Below are 27018 nucleotides of genomic sequence, written 5' to 3'. Positions count from 1 at the left end.
GTTTCTGATATATTTTGGGGGGAAAAAAATTGTCATTAGATCTTAGAACATAAATTGCCTTTGTCAACATTAACCTACAGTATAATAATGCAAAATGTAGTATAATTTTGGAGGACTTAAAGTTGGAATTCCTGTTTAACATAATACCTCCCCACATTTAACATATATATGTAAGTTTATTAATGTTATGCCACATTTTCTGGTCCTTTTGAAAAAGCTTTCTGTATTTTTTGACTCCTTGAAAGGTACTGCATTTAAAAATGTAGAGTCTGTACGAGCGTTAGTCTTTATTTTTTCTTTAATCAGGCCCCAGATCATTATAATTGACCCCCCTTTTAAATGGCTTTCTTGTTTTCCTGTTCGTCCATTATATTGTACTCTTGTTTTGCTTGTTCTGTAGTTGTCTACGGAAGTTATTCTGCTATCTATTCACAAATAAAGTTTAAAAAATGTTCCGAGTTGTGAACATGTTATGTAAAAGTTGTCACTCCAGCAAACATCCTACAGATGTCACTGTGCAACAAAGACAGATGTACATACAAGCAAATAGCTCAATATACATTTTCCAATTTAAAAACGTGGACATGTTCTATGTGTGTATGTTGGTTTGTTGTATCTGAAGCGATCTAGTAAGTGATTTTCCTCCGGCTCAAACCTCACAGCCATGTGACGGTTGTTATGGAAGTTTTCATGCCGTAAATCTGAAGCCGCTGCAGTAAAGTGGAACTGTTGTGACAGGAGCTAGCAGTGACGTTGGCGCATGCGTTAGCTCGGCTAGCCATTTGTCTCCTAGGTTAAACTGTCATTTCAGCAACACGGAGGATGTAACGTTTTTCGGGTTTGTAGTGCTTCATTATATATACACCGTCAGACTAAAACCGGGTGTTTAGCCGCGGACACAAACTGGATGTGAGAGGATACAACAGAGCAGGCGTTGGTGTTCAGTCTGTGGGGGAAACCATTTTATGATTTTCAATGCATCCGACACATAAGGATACACTCGTCTCGCTAGCTTAACGCAGCTAGCTAAACGATAAAATCGTCTGTGTCGTGGATGGGTCCGCTGTACAAAGGATTCCTGGAAGACACGGTGACCGGAGCTTAGGAAGAAACATGGATACCGCTGAAGAAGGTAAATAATTACAGGTGTCTCTTGTTGCTTCACTACCGGGGTTTGTTAATTAGCATTAGCCTCTGTGTACCAACGAGAAACAGGTCTACTGCTGAGCTGGCCTGCTAGTGGTTAAATTAGCTTTCTAGCATAGCTGTAGAGCACCTTAATGCAATGTTAGGTTAAATCTGGAAGACCAGAGTTGACAGTTAAACACCATTTTAACGTGGTGGAGCTTACTACGAGGTAATACCTTTGTGAAGTAAAACACGTAAAGAGGTTTAGAAGTTCTGGGTGATGTCATCAGTCTCCTGATATATAGTCACATAGGTAGGACTCCTGACCTCAACTTTCTTTCACTCATCTTTGTATGTAACAGCCGACTATAGTTCTCTGGATTAGTCTATTTAGATAGACACCTGTCAGTCTGTCACATACTTACCCTTGCTCACATGTTACGTGTTTGTGTCTTCAGCGGACATTTGCCGTGTGTGCCGCTCCGAGGGGACCCCAGACAAACCCCTGTACCACCCTTGTGTGTGCACTGGCAGTATCAAGTTTATCCACCAGGAGTGGTAAGTGTGTTTGACTCTTCAGCTGTCAATACTGAGACCACCCTCCTCTAATATGCATGTAAACACCCGCAACACTTCATACCAACCACGTTTTATGCGGTTCATTAGAGGGTTGACACTATGCCTGTATTTTAAACTTTGATATTATCTGTAATAAAACTTGAATACTAATGAATGATGCACCGATTGTGCAACAGGGCCAATACCAATTTAACTTCCTTGTCCAGGCAAGGGCCCAGAATTAACCCTTTCTTACTTGAGCACCAGTGTAATTCTAGCCTTTTTTGTATTCCTTTAGAGGGGACAAATCCAACTACAGAAATCCACAATAAAAGTTGTTATTTAAACTTATTCACAATGTTTGATACTTGGTAAAAACTGCACCATAGTTTTATTTGCCTGACATGAATCACTACTTACTTTAATTTAAATCAACTTCAGCATTGGCTATATTGCTATAAACAATTAAACTAAATCCTATATCTCATTTAGAAATATAGTGACATAAGAAATTCATATATTACCCTTGCTTCATATTAGGGATGCATGATATTATCGGTCTGGTATCGGTATCGGCAGATATCAAAATTTCTGCTATTTACCTCTGATATTTTGCCCGTTTATTTCAGCATCTATTGACTGTAAATTTTGTCCATATATACAAATAGATTAGTGGAGTTTTAGGCTGTACCAACAGACCTACACTATATTGCTAAAAGTATTCGTTCACCTGCCTCATCTCGCATATGAACCTAAGTGGCATCCCATTCTTAATCCATAGGGTTTAATATGACGTTGGTCCAGCTATAACAGCTTCAACTCTTCTGGGAAAGTTTTCCACAAGGTTTAGGAGTGTGTTTATGGGAATTTTTGACCATTCTTCCAGAGGCATATTTGTTAGGTCACACACTGATGTTGGACGAGAAGACCTGGCTCTCAGTCTCTGCTCTAATTCATCCCAAAGGTGTTCTATCGGGTTGAGGTCAGGACTCTGTGCAGGCCAGCCAAGTTCATACACACCAAACTCTCTCATGCATGTCATTTTGGACCTTGCTTTGTGCACTGGTGCACAGTCATGTTGGAACAGGAAGGGGCCATCCCCAAACTGTTCCCACAAAGTTGGGTGCATTGAATTGGCCCCTGAGTTCCTTTCACTGGAACTCAGGGGCCAAGCCCAGCTCCTGAAAAACAACCCCACACCATAATCCCCCCTCCACCAAACTTTACACTTGGCACAGTGCAGTCAGACAAGTACTGTTCTCCTTGCAACTGCCAAACCCAGACTTGTCCATCAGATTGCCAGATGGAGAAGCGTGATTCGTCACTCTAGAGAACGCGTCTCAACTGCTCTAGAGTTCAGTGGCGGCATGCTTTGCACCACTGCATCTGACGCTTTGCATTGCACTTGGTGATAAATGACTTGGATGCAGCTGCTCGGCCATGAAAACCCATTCCATGACGCTCTTTATGCACTGTTCTTGAGCCAATCTGAAGGCCACATGAAGTTTGGAGGTCTGTAGCGATTGCCTTTGCAGAAAGTTGGTGACCACTATGTGCCTCAGCATCTGCTGACCATTTTACTTGGCCAACCTCTTCGTGGCTGAGTTGCTGTCGTCCCCAATCGCTTCCTCTTTGTTATGATACCACTGACAGTTGAGTGGGGAATATTCAGGTGCGAGGAAATTTTACAACTGGACTTGTTGCACAGGTGGCATCCTATCACAGTACCACGCTGGAATAGGTGCTTGATTTTATAAACCTGTGGTCATGGAAGTGGTTGGAACATCTGATTTCAATTATTTGGATGGGTGAGTGAATACTTTTGGCAATATAGTGTGTGTCAGTTGAGGTCTTTTTCTTTATTTATCCTTAATATTAAAACTTTAAAGTGTTTTATAAGGACTAAAGTTTGTTTCCTTGGTCACCCTCAAACCTTAAAGTGTGTCCAAAAGGACTGAAATTTCTCGTCCAAAAGCATACACCGCTTTCCACATTATTAAGCAAATGACATTTTTCTCTTATTTTCCTAAATATTAATGCAAGTGACAGTCAGAGTATTTTTCAGGTCATCAGCCATTAGAGCATAATTCATATGTTTTTGAAAAAACTTAATAATGACAACCTTTTTTTTTTTTTATAAAAACCTCAAAATGCACCTCTGTGTATAAAAAGATGTTTCGGGGCTTTTACAGATGATGAATCTGACAGGCTGACTTTTCCGCTGTAAAGTTAAAGTAGAATGGGAGAATGTTGAAGGTGTCCCACTATTTTCGGCTAATTTAAACTACACCAGAGACGCTGCGCCATGACACTCAGCTGATCTGAACAGAGAGTTAGAGGGTGTGTGTAGCAAAAACTTGTCAGACCGCTGTCAATAATTTCTTTTGTCATATTTTAGGATTTTCTCTCACAGCAGCATGCACTTCAGATTTTTCTATTTTCCACATTTGTCAAGCATCAACAACTTTTATTAGCACATGTATTCTAGTCCAAGGCACTAAATATTTTTTTTAAGATATATTTTTGGGCCTTTTCGTGCCTTTATTGGATAGCGGAGGGCAGTGGATAGACTTGGAAACGGGGATGAGAGTGGGGTAGAGACATGTGGCAAAGGGCCATAGGCCGGATTCGAACCCGGGGCCGCCCGCGTACATGGTTCACAAACCCTTCATTTCCTGTTCATGTATATGATTTTCTTGATTAAAACAAGAATAAGATAAAAAAAATCATCCCCCTTCAGTATAGCAATTGATATCAAATTTGCTCACTTTGCACAATTTCATCACCAAGGTTGCTTTATATGTAGTAGTCTAAATAAAGAAAGCAGGGTCTATGTTTACACATAGGATCGGTGGAGTCAAGCATTTGTTTGTATTTAAGGCTGATTTCTATGTAATTCGATAACATGGTGCGTAAGTGGTTCCTAATGACAGTTTGTCGTGTTGGCATATGAGTAATTATGACAATGTATGAAAACAGGTCATCTATCACATCCAGGCTGCAAGTATCCCACATTACCGACCTTGGGTGTGGTATGGGTCTGATGAAAATAAAACCAGGCCCTGAAGGTAGTTTTGCAATTGTGTTGTGCTCTCATCTGTTCTGTGTTTGAGCATCACCAGCAACAAGAGGGTCAGGTGGATGGAAATCCCCAGGCAGGAGGCCTGGATTGTTCTGTGGTTATTGTTGAACATCATCCTGGTCCGCACCCCACAAAGTTTAGAATAACAGCCTTTTGTGAAAAGGTAGTTCAGTTGTGTTGATTGTACGCAGGATGCTGTGAACCTTTGCTGTGTTTGTTATATTTATTTTGTTAATTATTCACTAACCCCCGGTAAGACTCAAGTAGCAGACAAACTCCAAGCATTATAGATTGCTGGAATTACATAGCTCAGCATTGTGTAAAAGATTAATACTTTTTGTGTGAAAATAGATCATGTCAGGTAATTTTACAGCCTCTGTGCTGCTTCTCTTAGCTGGAAAAGTTTTTAGATGTTTTCTATCATGGAGGGAGATCAATGTCTTGCTAAGTAATGCCACATTAAACCTTGTGAATTTTTCATAAGCAGGTCAGAGTTGGACATTGTTGGGATGTAAGTTGAATTTGTAAGTTAGGTAAAGCTCTGATCTGTTCAGGGTAGTTCTCATGACACAGATCTTTCATGCTAACATGTGTTGGATTCAGCCGGTGTTATGGCCCCCTTACATAACCATGTTGTTAATCCCAGGGTCTAGCCTGTGACAACAGAGAGCTGGGATGTTGTTATTATTGGCAACAAATAGGCACGAATCAGCTAAAACCAACAGATATGCCCTTATTTGTTAGTTGTTGATAGCAACATTGATTGTTTCACCGAGACTGAAACTTGATATCTGCTTACTGTTGGTGACTACTGGGTCCTGGAGGGGTCATCACAGTTTAGCCTCGGTCTACTCTGTATCATATTTTTGTGTGGCCATAGCAGTTGTGTTCATCAACAGACTATGATGGCCTCTTGCAAGAATTTTAATGGCTCATCTTTAAATTGTTAAGTTGTTTTTGTACTGTTTTTGATCTTCTTAATATTTGCTTTACAGTTTGGTCCAGTGGCTGAAACACAGCAGAAAGGAGTACTGTGAATTATGCAAGCACAGATTTGCGTTCACACCGAGTAAGTACTTGTGACATTGACAGATTATCCACTTTAACATATTACACAGCCTCGGGTGTCCTAAAGAAACCTTATAAATAGAGCCATATGGGTCCTGCTTGTATCAGTCCTTTATTTAAGTGACTATTATTCACTTTAAGTCATTTGTTTTGCTAGAGCTCAATTATATGTATTATTAAGACAAGTGAAATTTGTTTAAATAGGTCTGTTAACTCTCTCCTTCTTTCTTCTTAGTTTACTCCCCAGACATGCCCTCCCGTTTGCCCATCCAGGACATTTGTGCCGGCCTGCTGACCAGTGTGGGCACAGCCATCCGCTACTGGTTCCATTACACACTGGTGGCCTTTGCATGGCTGGGGGTGGTTCCTCTCACTGCATGTGAGTAGTGCTGTGGTGATTTACTCTAATTCCAGAACAACACCCTTCTTAAAGTGTTTTTGTGTTTTTTACCTAACATATTTTGAATAAGTCTGCCCTTTATCAATGGGACCATTCAAACTGTGAGGGCTGTTGGTGTGGGTTGCAGGAAGTATGTCATTTCTTTGCACACATGTTGCAAATAACATAGTTATGTATAAAGTGAAAATGACGTAAGCTTTACACATTACCTCATTTACATGGTTTAACATCATCAGGAGAATTACAGCTTTAATACGGCTATGTAACAGGCAGTAGCATAAGCACTCCAGGATATGTAAATCCCCCTCAGGAATCAATGTAAACAATAAAAGCTAAACCTATACAAATGTGACATAAGTTATTTGTTGCATAGTGGCATTTGTAGACACTTGAATTTTTTTTTCGCAAGCATGAAATGACATTAATTATTTACCTTGTCTCACTGTCTCAGGTCGCATATACAAGTGTCTGTTTACAGGCTCTGTGAGCTCTCTCTTGACACTACCGTTGGACATGCTCTCAACGTGAGTGATCTTACCAAAACACATGAGCATTAAACTTAGTTTTCTTTGTTTTTGTTAAAAATGATTAAAATCATTCTTTTGTGTGTTGTACTCCTGCAGAGAGAACCTGCTTGCAGATTGTCTACAGGGCTGTTTCGTGGTCACCTGTACGCTGTGTGCGTTTATCAGCTTGGTGTGGCTCAGAGAACAGATAGTCCACGGCGGTGCTCCCCAGTGGTTGGAGCAGCACCAGCCACCACCGCCAAACGCTGCTGGACAAGACAATGAGGTACCATGCTTTAGTGTTGTCTGATTAGACCCAAGTTCAGCTCAGACTACACAAATTCAGCCAGGTTTTGGCCAGACTGCAATGTCATAGCTCATCGTCAAACCTCAGGCCCAATTATGAGCATCAGGAATGACAAATGGTGTCGTAGTATGACATAATTAACGATGCATCCACTAGCAGACTTTGGTGACTAGCATGTCAGAAATTTTCTTACATCTTTGTCTAGCTTGACACCCTGAATTCTGAACCTACCAACAGGAAAGCATTTTCTCCTCATCTTTGCATCATTATTTATAAGTTTCCCCTCTTTTTCTCCCTCCAGGGAACTAACATGTACATTTTATTTTACTTATGTTACCACATGCATACCTTAAGTTCTATCTGAAGGAGAGCCCATTGTCCTTCTCTTGATATATCCATAAATGCCATCCATAATCCATAATCCAACCCATAATTGTTTGTTGATTTCTTCTTTTACAAGCAAAAGAACACTACAGTCACAAAGAGTGCTTCTGTTTTAGATTGATTGAAACTCTAAGACCCACTCCCTTACCACATTTGTACTCACACACAATTGTGGAGACTGTAGTGATGTCAGTATACAATGTGTGGTTGGGATCACTCTTGTAGTGTGGCCAGACTGCCAGCCAAGACGGGACAAGAGTTTGTTGCATATAGTCTGACATGGTGTGGTCATGAACGACCAAAAAAATTGTGTAGTCTGAGCCGGCATTGAGAGATATTTTAAATTTTAAAAGAAAACTGTCTTGTGTTAGTGTTTGTATATGATGGTAAATGCTACTTCACCTACATGATCATACATCCAGTTGAGCACACGAAAAGACCCTCACTGTCTTCTTCCAATATTAAATCCATTCATACTCTCCCCTCATTCTCAGGCCCAGGCTGCAGGTCAGGGAGCAGCCGATGAGCCCCCTGCTGCCCAGCCAGCTCCTGCTGATCTGCCAGCCCAGAACGATGCAGAGCCTGAACCCCCTGATGCCCCCCCGGACCAGGCTGATGACCCTGAGCTGGAGGAAGAGGAGGGAGCGGCAGCAGAAGATGCAGACCCCAACAATGGAGCACAAGGTTAGAAGTTGATAAGAACCTTTAGATAAAACCTGTAGTGGTTTTATCATTGGGAACTGCCCATAATCATTGTTTCGGGTTAGCTTTTTGTCTAATGTAGCTGTACATAGCTGAAGTATAAAAGTAAACTGTTCAGACATCAGTCATCATACACAATTCAAGTGTAAAATAACCTTGTGTCCAAATGCTTCCTAAAGCACTCTTATCACCACTTATTTGTTTTGTTGTATCATGTTTAATGGGCTGATTTTTGTAGCCTGCTCTGTGATAGGGCTGATAGTGATATCCATTATTCTAGCTGTGGGGCATCATGACAGCTAAATGACTGCAGTGTAAAACTCAACAATAGTTTGCTCTGCACTTCAGTGCTAATTGACTTTCCCAGAACAGAATTAATAATGTAAGAACAACAGTTTTTAAAGTATTACTTTTCTGTGGGACGATTCAGAAACATGCATGCAGACAAAAATAGTAGGGATGTCTCTTTATGTTGCCAAAAGGGTCAAATGCATTCTATTTTGATTTGTTTTGAAATATATGGTGTAACCCTAATACAGCACATGTAGATAGTTTGTGTTGGTCACTTTAGATGAAATAATAAATGTCTTTCTTTTAGATGACATGAACTGGAACGCTTTGGAGTGGGACAGAGCGGCAGAAGAGCTCACCTGGGAAAGGGTACCTAAGCATGACGTTGTTGTGCTAGATTCTGTATTATTGTGTAAAATATCTACATACACTTAAAATCTTTCTCTTCTAGATGCTTGGCCTGGATGGCTCATTAGTATTTTTGGTAAGCCTCTATTTTGATTATTATCATGTTACATTTTCTTCTGCAAACTTTTGGTAGAAAGAGTTGAAGTTTTGATTCCTGTGCCTTTGTCTTGTAGGAGCACGTGTTTTGGGTTGTGTCTCTGAACACTCTCTTCATCCTGGTCTTTGGTAAGTAGACTCTTGTATGCATAGTATTGTATTGTAATATGTGTTCTGGGATTTAAAGCTCCTGTGAGGAGCTTTGTGAGGTTTTTGGGCAGATCACTTGTTGTCTTCATGGTCTTAAAAAGCATCAAAAGTTGATAAATCAATAAGGCTTCAATTCACTAAGGTAAAACTTGAGGCTTTGAAAAAGTCTGAAATGGCCATAGGGTCTTAATTTTTTTTTAGCTTTTTTCAGTTTTTATACTTGTCAAAAGAGGCTGCAGGCTAGTTTTTCTTTGCTTGTTTTTACATTTAGTTTCAAGTACAGATGAGATTCTGATGGAACGGACTTGAGTCTGGACACTTGTTTATGTTCTGGCCCCTTGAGCCATCAGTGCATCCTTAAACTTCCACAATGCCCCCAGCTAGGAAGTTAACTACATGATCGAGTGATGTGTGCATGTAAATGCAGTTTTACTGAGGAGTAGTTGGAGGAGAAGGTGTTGGAGCTGAGGCTGGGGCTGATAGTTTTTTGGCATTTTAATTGATTTTACAAAAAACTCAACAGATACGCAATGCTTTTCCAAGTGTAATACTAGCACAGAGTCTATTAATGTTAGCACTGCTAGAATGTCAAAGTCCAGTGGTGATAGCTTAATTTGCATACTACGATAGCACATACTATCTACATATAATATTTACATTTTCATCTTACAATTTGCAGAAAACATGGACATAATTGTGTTACCAGTGTAACTAGTTAGAAATTGAAGATACAGTGGGGGTCTTAAAATGTATTAATAGGGTCTTAAAATGTATTGAATTTAATGTCAGATTTTCTGTGTATACCCTGGAGCAGTATCTCTTAACTTAGCTGTTCTTTTTTCAGCATGTGTGTAAATAATGTATCTAGAATCTTTGCCATAAAAAATGTAAAACAAAATTGATTTTAAAAAAAGGTCTCTCTTAAGCATAACATTTTTAGCCTAGTCTATAGTTCTGCAATGGATCAACACTTTAATAACGCTGTGGTGGTCTATGGTGTTGTTAGCACTACATTCAATACAAAATACTGTGCACTTATGCTGCAAGGTACTAGTTTGTGTACAGGAAATCATGGCATTTGAAACCAAAAGCATTACACTTGAGTTGGACCTGATACACATTGAATAAACTGCAGTTATTGCAAAGAAGAAAGGAGAGGAGACATCAGAGGAGATGGAAAGTATTGCTGCTGAATCACATGAGACAGAGGACAGGAGAAGTTTTGCACTGCCTCGTCCACCGAGAGAGACATAAATTAGGGAATGCATGTCTGATATTTTCAGATGTTGGCAAGTTCATTTGACTAATTTGACTCCTTCAGCCATTTATCCATTAAAGTGTCTAAACAACACAGACTGACAGTGTGAGTACTCGATTACAAAAAGAATCGATTGCTGCAGCCCAATAATAAACAGCTACTCATAGGTCTATTCTTAATTAAAGCTGCCTTTTCTACATCAACTTTCAACCTTGGCATCTTTTAAGAGTTTAATTCTACCTGCCTGCAAATCAGACCTGTGTTAATTTTGACAGATACTTTCCCCATTCAGCTACTTTGAATTTTAGTCTCAGTCGTAGTCTTTAGATTTAAATGCCTTTTAATTTTAGTCACATTTTAATCATTTCTACTAAGTTTTAGTCTGATTTTAGTCCCTAAAAAGTCACATTTTAGGTGGGGATGCACGATATTATCGGTATGACAGATATCAAAGTTTCTACAGACCTATGTCAGTTAAGATCTTTTTCTTTATTTATCGTCATTCTTTAAACTTTAAAGTGTATTTTCAGAAAAATAGTTTGTTTCTTTTTAAATCCTCAAACCTTAAGATGTGTTCACTGGACTAAATTTTAGTTATCTAAAACTGTGGGTCCCAACCTTTTTTCCTTTGAGGCTATATTGGCAAAAATACAGTATCGTGCATCCCTAATTTTAGTATTAACTTTCAGTCCAAGCATTTACTCTCTATCCTGAATCTAGTTTCAAATCATGGTAGTGTGTTCTATGCACCCTGCCAGACCTGGGGTCCCTGCTCTCTACAGCTGAGAGGCAGAATAGCTACAGATGCATGTATTTTGACCGATTTACTCTCAGTGGAGAAATATCATGTATTTTTAATGTCAGATGAAAACTAAATAACATTTTAGTCTAGTTTTAGTCATCTTGATGAAAATTAAACTTACTCTTTGTCAGTTTTAGGTATCAAAGATCTATTTCTGGCTAGTCGTAGTCTAGTCCTTCTCATGGAAGAAAGGCTGTTGGTGAACATTTTTAGTGGATGAAATTAACACTGACCGAGGCATTATGTCTAAGTAAAACCTTCATTTCCCTTTACTTTATTATTGAACATACAAGTGTTAACATCATGTTAACATCAACGATTATTTTTTTATCAAACCGGCTGATCGATTAATCAGTCTGGCCCTTCTTTTAATACCAAATGCCCTATTAGGCAGTGGTTCTCAACTGGTCGGGCATCAGGACCCACCAGAAATTATCAGAAATTACAACCCAATTTTTTAAAAGTTCAATTGATTCAGTGTATTTATGAAAATGTTGCAGTTTGGACCTTAAATAGAATGAAACAAGACTGAACTAAGAGACAGGGTAACTCAAACATGTTAAAAAGTGCATAGATACAAAAAGAATGCATGCATGCATTTTATTTTTACTTTTCCCTTTTCCCTAGACACCATGCAATTTTAGTACATTTGTGAGGAGTTACCTTGTTGTTTTGGAAAAACAGCTTTGCTATCCCAAGAAAATTAGATTAAGAAGAAAATTGTGGGAGACTGTTAAGATTTGTTATCACAGTGATTTTTTATCACAAGTAAGTAAAAATAAAGGGTATGGATGTGTGTCCACGTAAGGCTTCCATACATTATAGACTTTTCACCACTATTTTTTTTTTTTTTCTGGGCACTTGTTTGCAATCCATTGGAAAGAGCTCCATGACCCACTTTTGGGTGCAGACCCAACGCCTGAAAACCACTGCTATGAGTTGTTTTGAAGTCATTTTTAAACAAAGTTTGCATATGACATTGGTTGATGTATCTTCTTTTTCCTCATGCAGCATTTTGTCCCTATCACATTGGGCACTTCTCTGTTGTGGGTCTCGGCTTTGAGGAATATGTAAGAAAGTCCTCTATTTGACTTCATGTTATTATCCAGTATTGTCAATCTTTAACTATATAGCCAAGTGTCTAACTATGAATTTGTATTTTTCCACAGGTCCAAGCATCACACTTTGAGGGTTTAATCACAACCATCGTGGGCTACATACTTCTGGCCATGACGCTCATTCTCTGCCATGTATCCTTTTTATTCCAGCATCAGCTCCCCTGCTTTCAGGGGCCTCATAGTGTAACAAGGGCAGGCAGTGCATTTAAAATGAAGTGTGTCAGTGTGTGTAGGGAGAGTGGATCCTTAATGGCTGTCTCAGGGACTGGCTGCTCTGGTCAGGTTCCAGCGCTCCAGACGTCTCCTGGGAGTCTGCTACATTGTTGTCAAGGTAACGCCTCTCTGATGTTGAAATAAGAATAGCCTGAGATTTATGACATGAACCCAACACTGAATCCATACATAGAAGAAGAAGAAGGAAATCACACAGGCTGGAGGTGGCTTTATGGGATTTCTTTTTATCTTCCTGTTGTGTAAAATGTTACTGAGACACGTTTTTGCCTTTTTTTTTCCAGGTGTCTCTGCTGGTTGTAGTGGAGATTGGTGTTTTTCCACTCATCTGTGGATGGTGGCTTGACATCTGCTCCTTAGTAAGACTTGTACTCTTCTTTTCCTCTCTGTAACTCTGTCTTAAACAATTTCAATCAGGTTTTTTAATGAAATATCACCTTTTTTGCCTTATTTTCTGTAATATGAGAGGATGCCTTCATTTCATTTTCACACGCTTCCCTTCCTCTTTCCTAAGTGTGTCACCAGTGGCTTTTATCAGGGTTGTCCTGCATTAAACAGAAACAGATGCTGTCGATTACACATTTCATACATTTATAAACACAGAAAAATAGTAAATCGCTTGGATGATTAGCCAGAGTCAGATATGTCTCTGTGCTGTTGCTTTCCTTCTCTAATTCTGACTCGGTGTGTCAGCATGCTCTCTCTTTGGTGCTGCTTGGCACAGTAACAAAGTCCCCTCCGCCTCCAGAGGCCAACCTAGCTCCTCCACCTGTGTTGCTCTTTCTGAGCGAGTGGATTTGTTTTTTTCACACACATCAGAACAGGTGGAGCTGCTTACAGAGCAGAAGGGAACCCTGAGCAGCTATTCATGCATGAAAATAATGTAATTGGGCTTAAAAAGAACGGTGTTGAGTAAAAAATCTGTTAAATTTCAGTTTTGCTACAAATTGAATGAGCTTTCAGAAAGAACAGAATTTTTTCTGTCTTTTGATGAGCTTTATTTAGTAGTTGTTTTAAAATGGTGATACATAGGACATGTAATACACTCAACAGGACTTGTACTAAAGTCTGGTCATCTTTTAATGATATGACCTGTATTATTTTCATCTAACCAGCTCTATCTAATAAACTTGGTACCAACAATGAATGTGAATCAATCTCAGTGCTTTTCAGTCAACATGTTCCTTTCTTTATCCTGCAGGAGATGTTTGATGCCTCCCTAAAAGACAGAGAGTTGAGTTTTAAATCAGCCCCTGGTACCACCATGTTCCTGCACTGGCTGGTGGGAATGGTTTATGTCTTCTACTTTGCTTCTTTTATCCTCCTCCTGAGAGAGGTAAGAGTCTGATGACAGCTTATCAAAACGTAAATGTTTCCATCAGGGATGCAGGATATTATTAGCATGATATCTGTGTAGAATGGGTGGCAATACAAGATCTGACATGTGCCATAGAGGGAGAGGAAAAACAACTTCATTTGATCCTTAATCTTTGTTCTTTTGTAACTCAGTGTAAAAGAAAAAAACAATGCTTCAATTATAAATCACTTCTTGTGCCCCTGTAAGTGTCCCTTCATAAACTTTTTTTTTTTTTTTTTTTGGACTCAAAGCATTTTGTAGATAGTATAAATGAAGCACCTGTAGAGGCGCGCACTCTGCTTGCTGTGGTTGCACGTGCACGCCAGCAAGTGGTTTTTAAACACCTGGCAATAATACCGTCCACTCAAGTAACAATAATTAATCCCTGAACCCAAGAAGGGCATTAACCCGCTTATAACATGGTCACTTCCCAAAGAAAAGAACGAATAAAACCACTGATTTATCATTTAATACTTTTTGCAATCAAAATAGAAAGTTAACTAAAGCAACAATTCCTTTTCCCTAGCAAGGCCTGAGGGCTTGACTAATACCTTGAATAGTAATTCCAATCCCATAACGTTCTTAGGGAATGTAAATGTAGTTCAGTGCTCCAGTAAATAGGGCGGACCATAGATATGAAGTCACAAAGTAACAAGAAACTAGTCTGCTCAGAGCACTTTCTTAACTGATTTATCAATGAAAAGACAGAGAGACGAGGGAGACGGGAGTCATCTGTGATCAGACTATAAACCTGTAAGTTAACATGAACAGTCATGTGATAAAAAGCTTAGCTTTTGTAGAACAGCTGTTTGAATAAACAGAATAATATCCCTTTCTGCACTACAAGGTCACAGAGGTGAGACGGGGCTGTCCACGCCCTACAGGTGCTGATTCTCTTCATAGAAATAATGGCTTCTTTTCTTTTGATTTGTGTTATTTTAAATTTTCTGACAACAGTTTAAGGAAGTTAGGGGTGTGATGTTTTTTTTTTTGTGACACCTCTCAGTGTTAATGTGAGCCTGGGAGCAAGTCGTACGTTGAAAGTAGGAGATAAGACTGTCTTGTGTTACTGCTGGTCTTAAATCTGGAGTCTGTAATTATAATTTTGTCAATTAAGTGACGGTTTGTAAAATATACAACCGTACCATCAGATATAGGTGGTTGCCTTGGGTGCAGCACTCCCAAGGAGGCCCATAAAGCTTGATCATTTTGAATGTAGCTCGAAACATAAAACAACCACCAGACTGTCCATTTCCCGCTCCTCTCTCAGTTCTGCTTGACTCATTCTCAATTTGCACAGGAGGCACTTGTTCTTTACAATAAAGAAGGTGTGTATGTATCAGTATTGGCCAAAATGAGTTGGGAATTATTGGTAAATCAGACATTGAGCATCCCTAATTTCTGTATCAGTCTGCTGTGTATACATTTTTTTTTATTATAGGAAAAATAAGAAATTTCCCCTTACTCTTTTGTCTCATTTGTCCATCAGGTTCTGCGACCAGGCGTGCTGTGGTTTCTGAGAAACCTCAATGACCCAGACTTTAACCCAGTGCAGGAGATGATTCACCTGCCAATCTACAGACACCTGCGGCGTTTCATCCTTTCCGTGGTTGTGTTCGGCTCCATCGTGTTGCTCATGCTGTGGCTCCCCATCAGACTGATCAAATTACTGCTCCCCACCTTCCTTCCATACAATGTCATGCTCTACAGGTAACCATGCAGATCCTCAGACATCTGGTAAACCTGCAAGGTTCAGAGGTCTCCCTTTGTGTCATGCACACATTTATAATGTTTTTTCTGTGCTTTTCCTTCAGCGATGCCCCGGTCAGCGAGCTGTCTCTGGAGCTGTTATTGCTTCAGGTTGTGCTACCGGCTCTGTTGGAGCAGGGACACACTCGCCAGTGGCTCAAAGGCCTGGTCAGGGCCTGGACCGTCAGTGCTGGATATTTACTGTACGTCAATATTTCTTTTATTTCACTTTTTCATACAGACACATATTTAGGTTGACAAAGTTTTCAATGCTTTGAATCTTTTTGATTCTGTTCCATGTGTTTTCCATGGATTTCATTGATAGTTATTAAGAGGTACTGAAGATTTCATATAAAACTTTAGAATTTAGTCCCAAATATGATGACAACATTTTGGTATCACACCATTGTCATGGTATTTTCTAAATATGAGGTAAGGCTGTTAAATAATGAGACTGCACGTATGAGGATAAAACCAAGTGGTTCACAGTCACACTGTTATATATTAAAGGGTGTGTATTCATGCACAACTGCAGGAAGTTTCTACTAAGGGATGTCTTTAGTTGACTGCTAGCTACTGATTGATTTGCACGTGTTTTTGCTAAGGTGTCAGAAAAGGATTCGCTTAAAAGTTGAGCAACACATTAACTTGAAATTTTTTGGTGAAATGAACAAAACAGCGGCTGATTCTTTTTGTACATTAACTGAAGTGTGTGGGGAACACTGCATGTCACATGTACGTGTATTTGAATGGCACAAAAGATTCAGTGAAGGCAGGGAGGATGTCCAAGACCATAAACTTTCTGGACACCCATGCACATGAAAAACCTCAGGAAATTTTCAGCAAACTGAACAAATCTATGACGACTCAGTGTAAGAATGAGAGCAGAAATAGTCTCCATTGATCAAGAGATAATTGGGTAAATTTTGCATGAAATTTCAACATGACACAAGTGTGCCAAAGTTGTCCCACACTTCTGACATTTTAGAACAAATTGAAGGATACCCACATTTTTTAGGAGTCATTACATGCAATGAAACTGGGATCTCCCAAAATTATCCTAAAACAAAACGGCAGCCAGTGCATTAGAGGAAAAATACACTGTCACCAAGGATAAAAAGTACAACAAAGCAAGTTCACCCTCCCTATTCACCTGATCTAGCAATGTGTGGCTTTTCCTTTTTCCTAAGATCAAATCTGTGCTCAGAGGTTTTAGGTCTGTGTCAGAAGTTAAGAAAAGAACGACAGAGGCTCTAAAACAACTACTATAACAACCTACTGCACTGCTTCTTTTTTTAAGATTTATTTTTTGGATTTTTGTGCTTTATTTAGAGGAGGACAGTGGATAGAGTAGGAAACGGGGACGAGAGAGTGGGGAGAGACGTGGAAAAGGGATTCTAACCCGGGCCGCCCGCGTACATGGGGTGCACCTTAAATCACTAAGCCACCTGTTGAATGCAGCAGTGTGTCGATGCAGAAGAGGAGTATAATGAAGGAGAAAGACAATGAAAAATGTTGGTGCTCAATAAAAGTCTATTAATCTTCTTTTTAAAAGCCATATCTTTCACAGACAGTGTGAGGTTAATTGTTGCAGTGTTACAGAAACGGGTATCAATATTGTTTGATATTTACTAGTGTCAGTACAATCAAAAGGTGTAAAAGAATATCACACTGCCATTGTTTCGAAACTTAGATAAGAAATTGCAATATTGCCTTGCCTTTCTTTTGGCGAAAGGGGAATTGCATGCACATGCTCTGCATCAGGTCCTATTGTTCACAAAATAGAAAGCCCACCCCTACTTCTACATTCTTCAACATTAGCAGGCTAACAAGCTGTGCTGTAGCAGGCAATCAGTAGTAGAAGGTAATCATTCAAACCTCACAGGGTAAAATCATACTGAAACTAACAAAAATCTCATAAATCTCAACAGTTTTTTGTTGTTTTTGCATGTAGTTGGATGTTTTGGTGTTTTCAGTATTTTGTTGTATTTTTTTTTTTTTTTTTTTCAACCCCTCTCATCTTTTCCTCAGATTAGCGCTCATATCTCAACACATTTACTTCCACAGAGACCTCCACTCCTACCTCCTCGGCGAGCAGGAGGACAACGATGCCAATCAGCCCGTGAACAACAACAACAATAACAACCCTCCTCCCGGTCACCATAACAACAACAATAACCCTGCCCCGGCTGTTGGCGAGGGGCTGCATGCAGCCCATCAGGCCATTCTGCAGCAAGGGGGGCCAGTGGGGTTCCAGCCTTACCACAGACCGCTCCGCTTCCCATTCAGAGTAAGAAAGCTAGACATTTCTCCCTGCTCAGCTTGGTGCATTCTGCAGTATGTTAAAGCCCTATTTTTGTATGTAACATCTGCACCTATTAAATGAAAAGCAGGAAGATTTGTAGTTCCATGTTGGTATTATTAGATGAATAAACATCTACCTGTTTTAGATTTATTTTGTCGTTTTAACATAGCTGCTTAAGGCTGCTAATAATACAATAAGCCCAAAAAAAAGTATTAAAGCAGATCATACACGGTCACATGCTTGAATTTTTGGGCAAAATGTATATCTAGTTTCATGATGTATGCTAAGTATAAAAAGAGGCTATAGAGGCTTGAAATCTAAAATTACTTTAAATGTTAATGAGCTGTGTGACTCCGCCCCTTTCAGGAAATGGATGTGGCCCTCCTGGGGTCCGTTCAAGAAGTCCAAATTACCTCTTAAGTCCTTTCCCAACCACTTTTCCTTAACCCCAGAGGAACACGTCACAGGGTCAAAGAAAGATGGGAGTAAGAAGAAAGGAAATGAGAACAGCAATGATTAGGGAATCCGACCACACTTTCCCAAGGCGGATGTCACGGACGTGACGTGTGTTATTTGTGTAAAAACTACAATTTAATGTTGATGGACTACAAAATTCACATTTACCACTTGGTGCGTTCTCCATGTTGTTATGAGCAGCAAATGAAACTTGAAAACCTGAAGGTGATAAATATGAGTTCATTTAGATTTTATATCCTAAAGTCTCTTCAGGACGAGGAACTGGGACTGTGAACATGTAGAACAGCAGAAAGTTTCCTCTTAACCTGGACTGTCTGAAAAGTCAGTACGACTATATGAATAATATTCAAGTCCTTTTATTTCACAAATATATTTAATTGTTTTGTTTTATTCCCTATCCATTTTTTCTTTAATTCTATGTCGTCTCTGTTAATTTTATCAGTCTACCCTGGTTCTGTCTTTCTTTCAGCTCGTTATGTAAAAAGTTCTATAAACATCGTCTTACTTGCATAATTATGATGATGACTAGAATAATCACAATATAGCAATATGCCAACTTTATCGCTTGAATTGGTTTTGATTTCCAAACGTTAATCACATTAACTTTAATATTTCATAATAGCGAAACGAATGTGGTCTGAAATACTGACTGAACGGTTACTGTTTGGAAAAAAAACTGAATTGAGAAGAAAACGTTATCATAAGTGGAACGATAAAGTTTTCATGTCTGTAATATTCCTCCATTTATCACATGAATTATAAGTTTGACAATGAATTTAACTATTTAAATCTGGGCTAGTAAAGTTAGAGTCATATTGATTGCTTGTTTTGATGAGCGGTCAACAGGTGCATCACTTTAAATGAAGTTTTTGCAAAGAATTGTGGGTTGTCTTAATCTCTCCTTTGGTAAAGGATGGTCCAGTGTTTCCTAGGCTAAAGGAGATAATAAAGGAAGTAATGAAGTTCCTTTCCTTTTCAGTTGGAGAATTCGAACGGCCTTTATCATGGTCGACAGTAAAACACTTCCCGGTTGTTTCACTCATTTAGGCACCTTCATAAGCAAAATGGACTATTTGAACGGACCCCAGATCTTCCTCTCAACCGGCAGCTGAGAGGTCGATCAGGAGAAGAGGGTGGAACTTTCTTCAAAGCGGGAAGGGTCCACTTAACCTGGGGGCCGGGCTAACTCCCCACATGACATAATGAGGGGAAAATCTTAGAACGGCTGGTTTCAGCACAAATTTTCTCAAAGGTGGAGAAAGAAGGGGGGAGGAAATGAATTTTTCTCATTCTTGAGGTGAATGTTGACAGGCCAGGGGCACATATTTTTGTTAGAAAAGCCTGAAAAAGTGTATTTGGCATGATATGTGCCCTTTAGTTACAGTTAAAGTTACAGTTAAAAATGCCATTCAATCCTGCAGTGTTTCAGAGAGGGTAGAACTAAACCACATATGTCAATGCTTGATTTCTATATCCTTCTGCATGCTGAAACATGTCTCTTCTTTTCTCCTCAGATTGTGCTGCTCATAGCTTTCATGTGCATCACCCTGCTTGTGGCCAGTCTGGTGTGTCTAACCCTTCCAGGTGAGATTCGGTAGCAAAAGCCACATCCAGCAATTTCCTTTTTACTTTGTAGACCCACACCCAAACCATAATTAAAGGCTGACTCTAAATATATACTCATGTCTCTGCTGCGTGGGGTTTGTTTTAGCTCAAGTAGTATTTCACTTCGCTGTGAACCAGAGCTGAGGATGACTGTAAAAATACTTGAATAGTTTTCATGATTGTCTGTAACTTTTGTGTCTTAGTGTTCACTGGGCGCTGGCTGATGTCCTTCTGGACAGGAAGCTCCAAAATCCACGAGCTGTACACAGCAGCCTGTGGGCTCTACGTCTGCTGGCTGTCCATCCGTGGGGTCACTGTGCTGCTAGCCTGGATGCCCCAAGGACGCACCGTCATCCTTCACAAAGTCCAGGAGTGGACCCTCATGGTGGGTATCAATGGGAAGGCATGCTATTGAGCTTTTCACTTCCTACTATAAAATGTTGCAGTTTTTGAGAAATGTTGGTTTCTTATCAAGATTTTAGTAGCTAATACCCTAATATGAAAGGTTAATATAAAATGAAAATTGTGTCACTGTTTTTCACATAATCTGGTGAAGCATGGATAATTAATTCTGTCATTTATTGCCCTTTTTTCCTTGTAGATTCTGAAGACTTTGGTTGTAGCTCTGCTGGTTGCTGGAGTCATCCCATTGCTACTGGGTCTGCTGTTTGAACTGGTGATTGTGGCTCCACTCAGGGTTCCCCTCGACCAAACACCTCTCTTCTACCCTTGGCAGGTATGTTAGTGAGTGGGCCTCGTATAGATTTTTTCCACCTTTCACGGATCTCTGTTGTACGGATCTCTGTTGTCTCTTAGACTTTTTTTTTTTTTAGTGGTTCATGGTTGTACAGAAGAACTATGTAGTTACTTAGCAGTGCCCTGTAATTCCCAGCTTTAAAATCCAACCGTTGTCACTGTGTTGTGTACAGGACTGGGCTCTGGGAGTGCTCCATGCCAAAATCATTGCTGCTATTACTCTCATGGGCCCTCAGTGGTGGCTGAAGACTGTGATCGAGCAGGTGGGTTTTAGAGGAATACTGTCCATTAACTCATTTAATAAGTCTATTATAAGTCATTTTCTCTTTTAAATAATTTAGTTTCCATTGTAGATATGAAGCTGGTTGATTTTGTACTGGATTTCTTTCCTGTACTTTATTTAAAATGAGTAGCAGGGCAGATAGACAGTTGCTAAAACCTGGGTCAAAGTTCCCACGGTCAGTAATGAACAGTATAATAAACAACAACTTTCTCCTTAGGTTTATGCAAATGGAATTCGCAACATAGATCTCCAGTTTATCATCCGTAAACTTGCAGCTCCGGTCATCTCAGTCCTGCTGCTGTCCTTGTGTGTGCCGTATGTGATTGCTGCAGGGGTGGTTCCCGCTGTAGGTGAGTGTCTGAGGATGTGTGAATGTTTAGAAGTACAGAAGTACTTTTGTCCTTTGGTGTGGATGTTAGATTAGAGGAGAAAGGAACAAGATGAGTAAGCAGGGGGGTTAGTTCAGTTTCATCTTGCAGCTGCTGTGAATGTTAATGTTTTGTTTTATTATTCACCAGTTTATGGATTGCTTTTTTCCACTGTTAACTCAAAACTATGATGTCAGGTGTCACGAATACATATCAGCATATTAAAGCACGAGTATCTTAAACTAAATATATTAAGGTCAATTAAAACAATTGTTCAACTTACTTATTCATTAGGAAATAAGGTTTATTTCAGTCAGTGTGCGAAGTACTTTAATGAAGAAAATATGTTTCATTAGTAATTTTTTGTTCCTACATTTTATAAATGGCTCTAGTATTATTAATTATTGTTATATTCTTAATTGATATATTACTTATCATTTAATATTTTCATTCATTTAATATTTTATGTATTTTTATTATTATTTTGTTAATACACATTGCATATATTTATTTTATATTTTCTTTAGGGCTGTCAAGATAATCACATTTATCGCAAATAACTACGATCTACATCAGTGGTTCCTTTTTTGCCTTTGGCCCCCCCACTAATATCTAAACCAAGCTAAACCCCCCACAGCGCACTTTTAATAAGATTAAGAGGATCTGTTAATTTTTAAGAAAAAATACCCAAAATTTGCAAGTTTAAAAAGTCTTTAATTGATCAGAAAAAAACAGAATTTTTTAACTTTAAAAGTTGTAAATGAACACGAACCTAAATGTAGAATTTTTGAGACTGTTAAGTTAAAAAAGTCAAAAATCCAACCACTGTCTACAGCTTGGTTTCTTGTAAATTTTTTTACTTTACAGTAGGGCTGAGCAATTATTCGCAAATTAGACTCAATCGCATTATGGCCTGCTGCAATTTTCAAATCCCAGAAGGTGCAATATTCCTTGACCTGTTCTTTAAAAATTTGACTTTTTTGCACAAAAATTAACAGATTGTCTTCATTTTTTTCATCTTTGAAGTTGGCCTTAATACATTATAATATTAATCATGATTTTAAAAAATTACATAAAGTTAAAGAAAGTTAATAAAATAAAAGTTAATCTTATTTTGACACCATTAGAGCAGACAGGGTCCTGCACCCTCCCTGTGATATTTGCCGCCCAGACCTCAGGTAGGGAACCACTGATCTACAATAAGTGCACTATTTTTTTTTTTTATCGTGATTACTAATGTGCTTTATTGCCCCTTTATCAAACTTTGGTTAAGTTAGCGTCCAAAATTAGCATGAATTTGACAAACAATTGTCCAATAATTACTGAGATTAAGAAGAATTGTAACAAATGAAAAAAGCTTAGATCTTACAAACGTTTGGGGTGTTGCTGCAGGTTAAATTGTTATATTTCTTAATGGTGTGCTTGTGGTGCAGTGAAGCGTACCTAAAACCTCGACCCAGTGTATTTTATAAAAAGCTTGCTTTATAAAAAGCACTGTTCAGCAAGTAATCTTCTGGCAGAGATAAATATGAGTTAGTACCATTACTTGCTGACTAATGCTTTAATTTGTTCTAACAGTAAGGCTGTAAAGCACTAATCTCACCGCATTAATCACTGAAAGTTTTTAAGATAATGTAGATACTATTACTAAGGGGAGTTTAGTGCCATAGTTAATAACTTAACTGCACTATTTCTACAGGAGTTACACCAGAGATGGAGATTCTAATGCAGAGGAGAATTTATCCCTTCCTCTTGATGGTGGTCTCACTCATCGGCATCCTGTCCTTCCAGATCCGACAGTTTAAACGCCTTTATGAACACATCAAGAACGACAAGTAAGCATAGACCCATTTGTGGAAAAAAGTTGAGGATTTGCTAATAGAGTTCAAGTTTTGGTGTTTCATATTGAAAAAAATGTCGTTTTAGTGCCAGAAAGTCTGAAATCATGAGAATCCAAGTTTTAATACTGAAGTGATCTGTCTCTACAGGTACCTGGTTGGACAGAGGCTCGTCAACTATGAACGCAAAGCTGGAAGAGCAAGTTCAGTCCCACCTTCCAACCCTGTGGCAGAGTAGATTTATTGTGCCACATTTTTTCACCTGTTACCTTGCGTACACCACATCCCCCCACCTTTACCCCCACCCTATTTGATTTCAATTCAATCCTTGGACAGGAATCCTTTTCAGTCTCCCCAGGATCGCGGTGGATTTAATGGATGTCGTTCAGTTTCTTAAACTTCCCTTTCGCGCCCATCATTGACGGGTTGGGGAAAATGTATTATAATCATTGGACAGCTAAGCCACCAACCCCCCCCCCCAAAAGACAGATGGAGAAGGCAGGAGGGTGAGGGTTTGAGGTTGGATTTGAAGCTCAACATCTGTATCGTCGTTCATGCCTTGCTTTGTAAAGTGCTGCCTGATAATTGTACATGTGTAAATACTTTGAACGCAGACTTTGTCTTAAAAAAAAAAGACAGATGTGGATTAATGCAATGACCATTGTACATCTTAAAAAGTGTATGTATAATTTATTAAATCAAACTGACAATTTATCTTTTTGTTGCTTGTTTACTAGGTTGATTTTCATATGAATCTATTACTTCTGACATGCTTTTTGATTGAAGTCTCAGTTAAGGAATACTTAAAACTCCTGTGAGGATCCTAAAGTGGTAACTCAGTTCATCTTATCCTGGACGTCCGTTTTCTTTCAGTTAAGCAGCATCACAAGAGAAGAAGTGATTTTAGACCTAATATCAGCACTGCTTTGATTTGGTAATGAGCTTAAGTACATAGCAGTGGTGATATTCGAAACAACATCACTCCCTCCTATGTGATATTCCTGATACAGTTCACCAGATTATAGAGGAAATCTATAAAATAACAAATCAAATGTTTTGCTCTACTGGCAAACCAATCCAAACATTCTCCTGCCAAAACAGACCAGCCTCCTACTCCTACCAGTTTGATTAATTGGGACCAGGGTCACCCATAAGGGGAATAAAGGAGAGAGCTTTCTGGGGCAAGTTAAGCTATGATATTTTATTTTTAATCTGAAAAATAACCACTCTTATCAAAGCAACAAAACATGAATTTGATTTATTTATGCTGTAGTACAATATAGCCTTATAACTCCTTTTTATTAAACATAATCATCTTTTATTAGTATTGTTGATGTGGACGGACCACTGAACTATTAAGAAAGTAATCTCAGATGATAGAGGATAGATGATGTTGCAAATAGAGGCAGAAAGTAGTACAAAAAAGTGGCATAAATGTGCTCAAAGTGACAAAATGGGCAAAAATTGTAAAGAATTGTTTAAATACAACAAAACATGGCAAAACTGACAAAAAATTGGGAAAAAAGAAGCTAAAGTAGGCAAAAAGATGTTGCAGAAATGGGCAAAAAATGGCAAAAAAAAAAAATGCAAATAGAGGCAAAAAATGGTAGAAATTGGGGAGATTTTTTTTAAAAGCTGCAAAAAATCTTCAAATACAAACAAAAGTGGCAAAATAGAAAAAAGTTGAAAAAGCAGCAATAATAGGCAACAAAAACCAGCTAGGGAGAAGGGTGCACAATATTGGAAATGGGCAAAAAATGTGACAAAATAAAATAATGTGGCAATAATGGTTGGAAGACATAGGCGAAAGTGGTTAAAAGTACCACAAATAAATCATTCCAACATCAGGACCCAATTAAATCTTGACACACTTTTCAGCTCCAAAATATGCTCACTGTTAGTCAGGATGCTAGCACCAATGCTACGGACTCTAAACACATTCACTGATCTCATCCTGGCCCAAAGCGCCCAGCTGATTCTGCAGACTGGCCTGACTGGGACATTATATCTGCTGTGATGTCTTCCTGCTGTATTCAGAACAAGGCTTACCAGGTCAAAACTATCTCATTCATTCATTGTGGATCTGAAACTGTAAACATGGTGGTCTTACTGCTAAAATTTTACTGGTTCATAGAGTCATCACTATTCATGTATCTCTGTTTTATAATCAATCAAAGATACAAATTAGGAGATTTGAAAATCTTAACAGTATCCCATGCATGAATCAAAGAGCATACAGATTTTGTTACATGATTAGTACATGGCAGCTGGTGGGGTGATATCCTCATCCTTTGGTATCAGTGGGGCATTTAATACAACTCCAAACTCCTTGGCTAAAACATCTGGGATCTCTTCATCTTTTAGTTCTCTGGTTGTCTTTACACTCCCATTCTCCTCAGTTGGAAATGTGGTGCTGATCAGTCGGCGGCCGATATAGGTGACCCTTCCTCCTTGCCTTAAAATCATGCAGAGGGACTTGCAGAAGAAAAGAGAGCAGGGAGAGGTCTGGTGGTACTGGCACATCTCTGCATAGTCTTCCATGTGCCTTGGTTCCAGGGTGAATTTGTAGACCTCTGACCAGTCTCCATGTGGTTCTCTGTTCTCATCCCGCTGCACCTCCAGGAAGTGCATGTCCTCAGCTTGTCTGATCCGGAACTCTCGGTGGCCCTGCTCATGTGGGTCACTGGTTTCCAGTGATAAGGGGGAGCTAAAACCAGGGCCGAACCCTACATCACAAAGCCAGCGTTTCCCTTCCAGGCTCACCATGATGATCATATGGTCAAAAGGTGGACCATAAAAACCTGTTTTGATGCCCTTTACCTGACCTGAGAGCAGTGTCACCTGGAAGCCCAGTTGGCACAGCAGCCAGGAGAAGAGGCCGTTAAGCTCGCAGCAGAAACCTCCTCTTCGTTGGTTCACTATCTTGTCATACAAAAGAGGGAGGTCCAGTTGAATCTTTCCGCCGCTGTGTATCGTCAGGTTTTCAAATGGCACCGACAGCTGGTGGTGGAGGTGGAGCGACCGGAGCACGTCCAGGGTTGGCTCAGCTGGGCCAGAAAACCCAATGCGAGACAGATATTTCTTCACATCCATGTCAGCTGTGTGTCCTAGTTAAGATGGAGTTTGCTACTCTGACTTTTTTCCCGGTAAACTAAAGCTCTCTGTCACGTGCTCACATATGCACCAGTATCGTTACTGAACGTCTCTTGTTTTTTTCCTTCCTGGTGTTGAATAACTTATGTTCGTGATGTGTCGTTTGTGAACGAGCCGGTTCAAGGAGCCGACTCTTCTACATGAAGGATAACATCTGGATCCTGTTGCAGAGCTTATATATAGCATTATTTTTATTGCTTTTATTGTTTAAATTTTGTGTGTATGTCATGTAATGGATTAGCAGAGTCAGTGTTTTCTCCACGTTGCTCTTCCACAGGCACACCACACATTAAGGATCATAGTTGACCATGTATCCCTGTAAAGTGATTTTAAAAAATCTGTATTTTAGCTTTGTTGTATCACAGGCCTATGGTATACATTTATGACATCTTCAGGTGTCAGGAACAAAGGCGTCAGGTCTGACACCTTTTTTCTGACGTCTTTTTTCCTGAGACCTGACACCTTTTTTCCTGATGCCTTTTTTCCTGACACCCTTTTTCCTGAGACCTGAAGCCTTTTTTCCTGACACCTTTTTTCCTGACGCCTTTTTTCCTGAGACCTGATGACTTCTTTCCTGACACTTTCTTCCCTGATGCCTTTTGTCCTGAGACCTGACACCTTTTTTCCTGATGCCTTTT

General features: G+C 39.3%; 2 protein-coding genes across 2 annotated transcripts; one reads left to right on the top strand and one right to left on the bottom strand.

Moving 5' to 3' along the window:
* The first annotated feature begins 739 nt into the window (after positions 1 to 739).
* LOC121527524 (E3 ubiquitin-protein ligase MARCHF6) lies at positions 740 to 23941 on the top strand. Its single transcript, XM_041814522.1, has 25 exons — positions 740 to 1132; positions 1587 to 1686; positions 5764 to 5837; positions 6072 to 6215; positions 6688 to 6760; positions 6860 to 7028; positions 7928 to 8117; positions 8734 to 8795; positions 8878 to 8910; positions 9008 to 9059; positions 12152 to 12210; positions 12310 to 12390; positions 12521 to 12589; positions 12774 to 12848; positions 13691 to 13825; positions 15336 to 15556; positions 15661 to 15798; positions 17663 to 17885; positions 19892 to 19961; positions 20186 to 20367; positions 20584 to 20718; positions 20912 to 21001; positions 21239 to 21371; positions 23089 to 23224; positions 23378 to 23941. The coding sequence occupies exons 1-25, from the start codon at positions 1114 to 1116 to the stop codon at positions 23463 to 23465; spliced, it is 2751 nt and encodes a 916-aa protein (XP_041670456.1). The 5' UTR covers positions 740 to 1113; the 3' UTR covers positions 23466 to 23941.
* An 883-nt stretch (positions 23942 to 24824) lies between these two features.
* On the bottom strand, positions 24825 to 26402 carry LOC121527449 (arylamine N-acetyltransferase 2-like). Its single transcript, XM_041814410.1, has one exon. It carries the CDS (start codon positions 26318 to 26320, stop codon positions 25481 to 25483), a length of 840 nt encoding a protein of 279 aa, XP_041670344.1. The 5' UTR covers positions 26321 to 26402; the 3' UTR covers positions 24825 to 25480.
* Between the last annotated feature and the right edge of the window lie 616 nt (positions 26403 to 27018).

Source organism: Cheilinus undulatus, linkage group 19 (assembly GCF_018320785.1).
Source record: "Cheilinus undulatus linkage group 19, ASM1832078v1, whole genome shotgun sequence".
NCBI classification, from domain to species: Eukaryota; Metazoa; Chordata; class Actinopteri; order Labriformes; family Labridae; genus Cheilinus; species Cheilinus undulatus.
This window is presented reverse-complemented; position numbering and strand designations above follow the sequence as displayed.

Bases quoted from the DNA above. Each gene is read 5' to 3' on its own strand.
- LOC121527449 (XM_041814410.1), bottom strand. From the start codon at position 26,320: ATGGATGTGAAGAAATATCTGTCTCGCATTGGGTTTTCTGGCCCAGCT.
- LOC121527524 (XM_041814522.1), top strand. The intron at 9,060-12,151 runs GTAAGTAGACTC...TTCCTCATGCAG, and splicing joins TCTCTTCATCCTGGTCTTTG to CATTTTGTCCCTATCACATT. The intron at 17,886-19,891 runs GTAAGAAAGCTA...TTTTCTCCTCAG, and splicing joins CGCTCCGCTTCCCATTCAGA to ATTGTGCTGCTCATAGCTTT.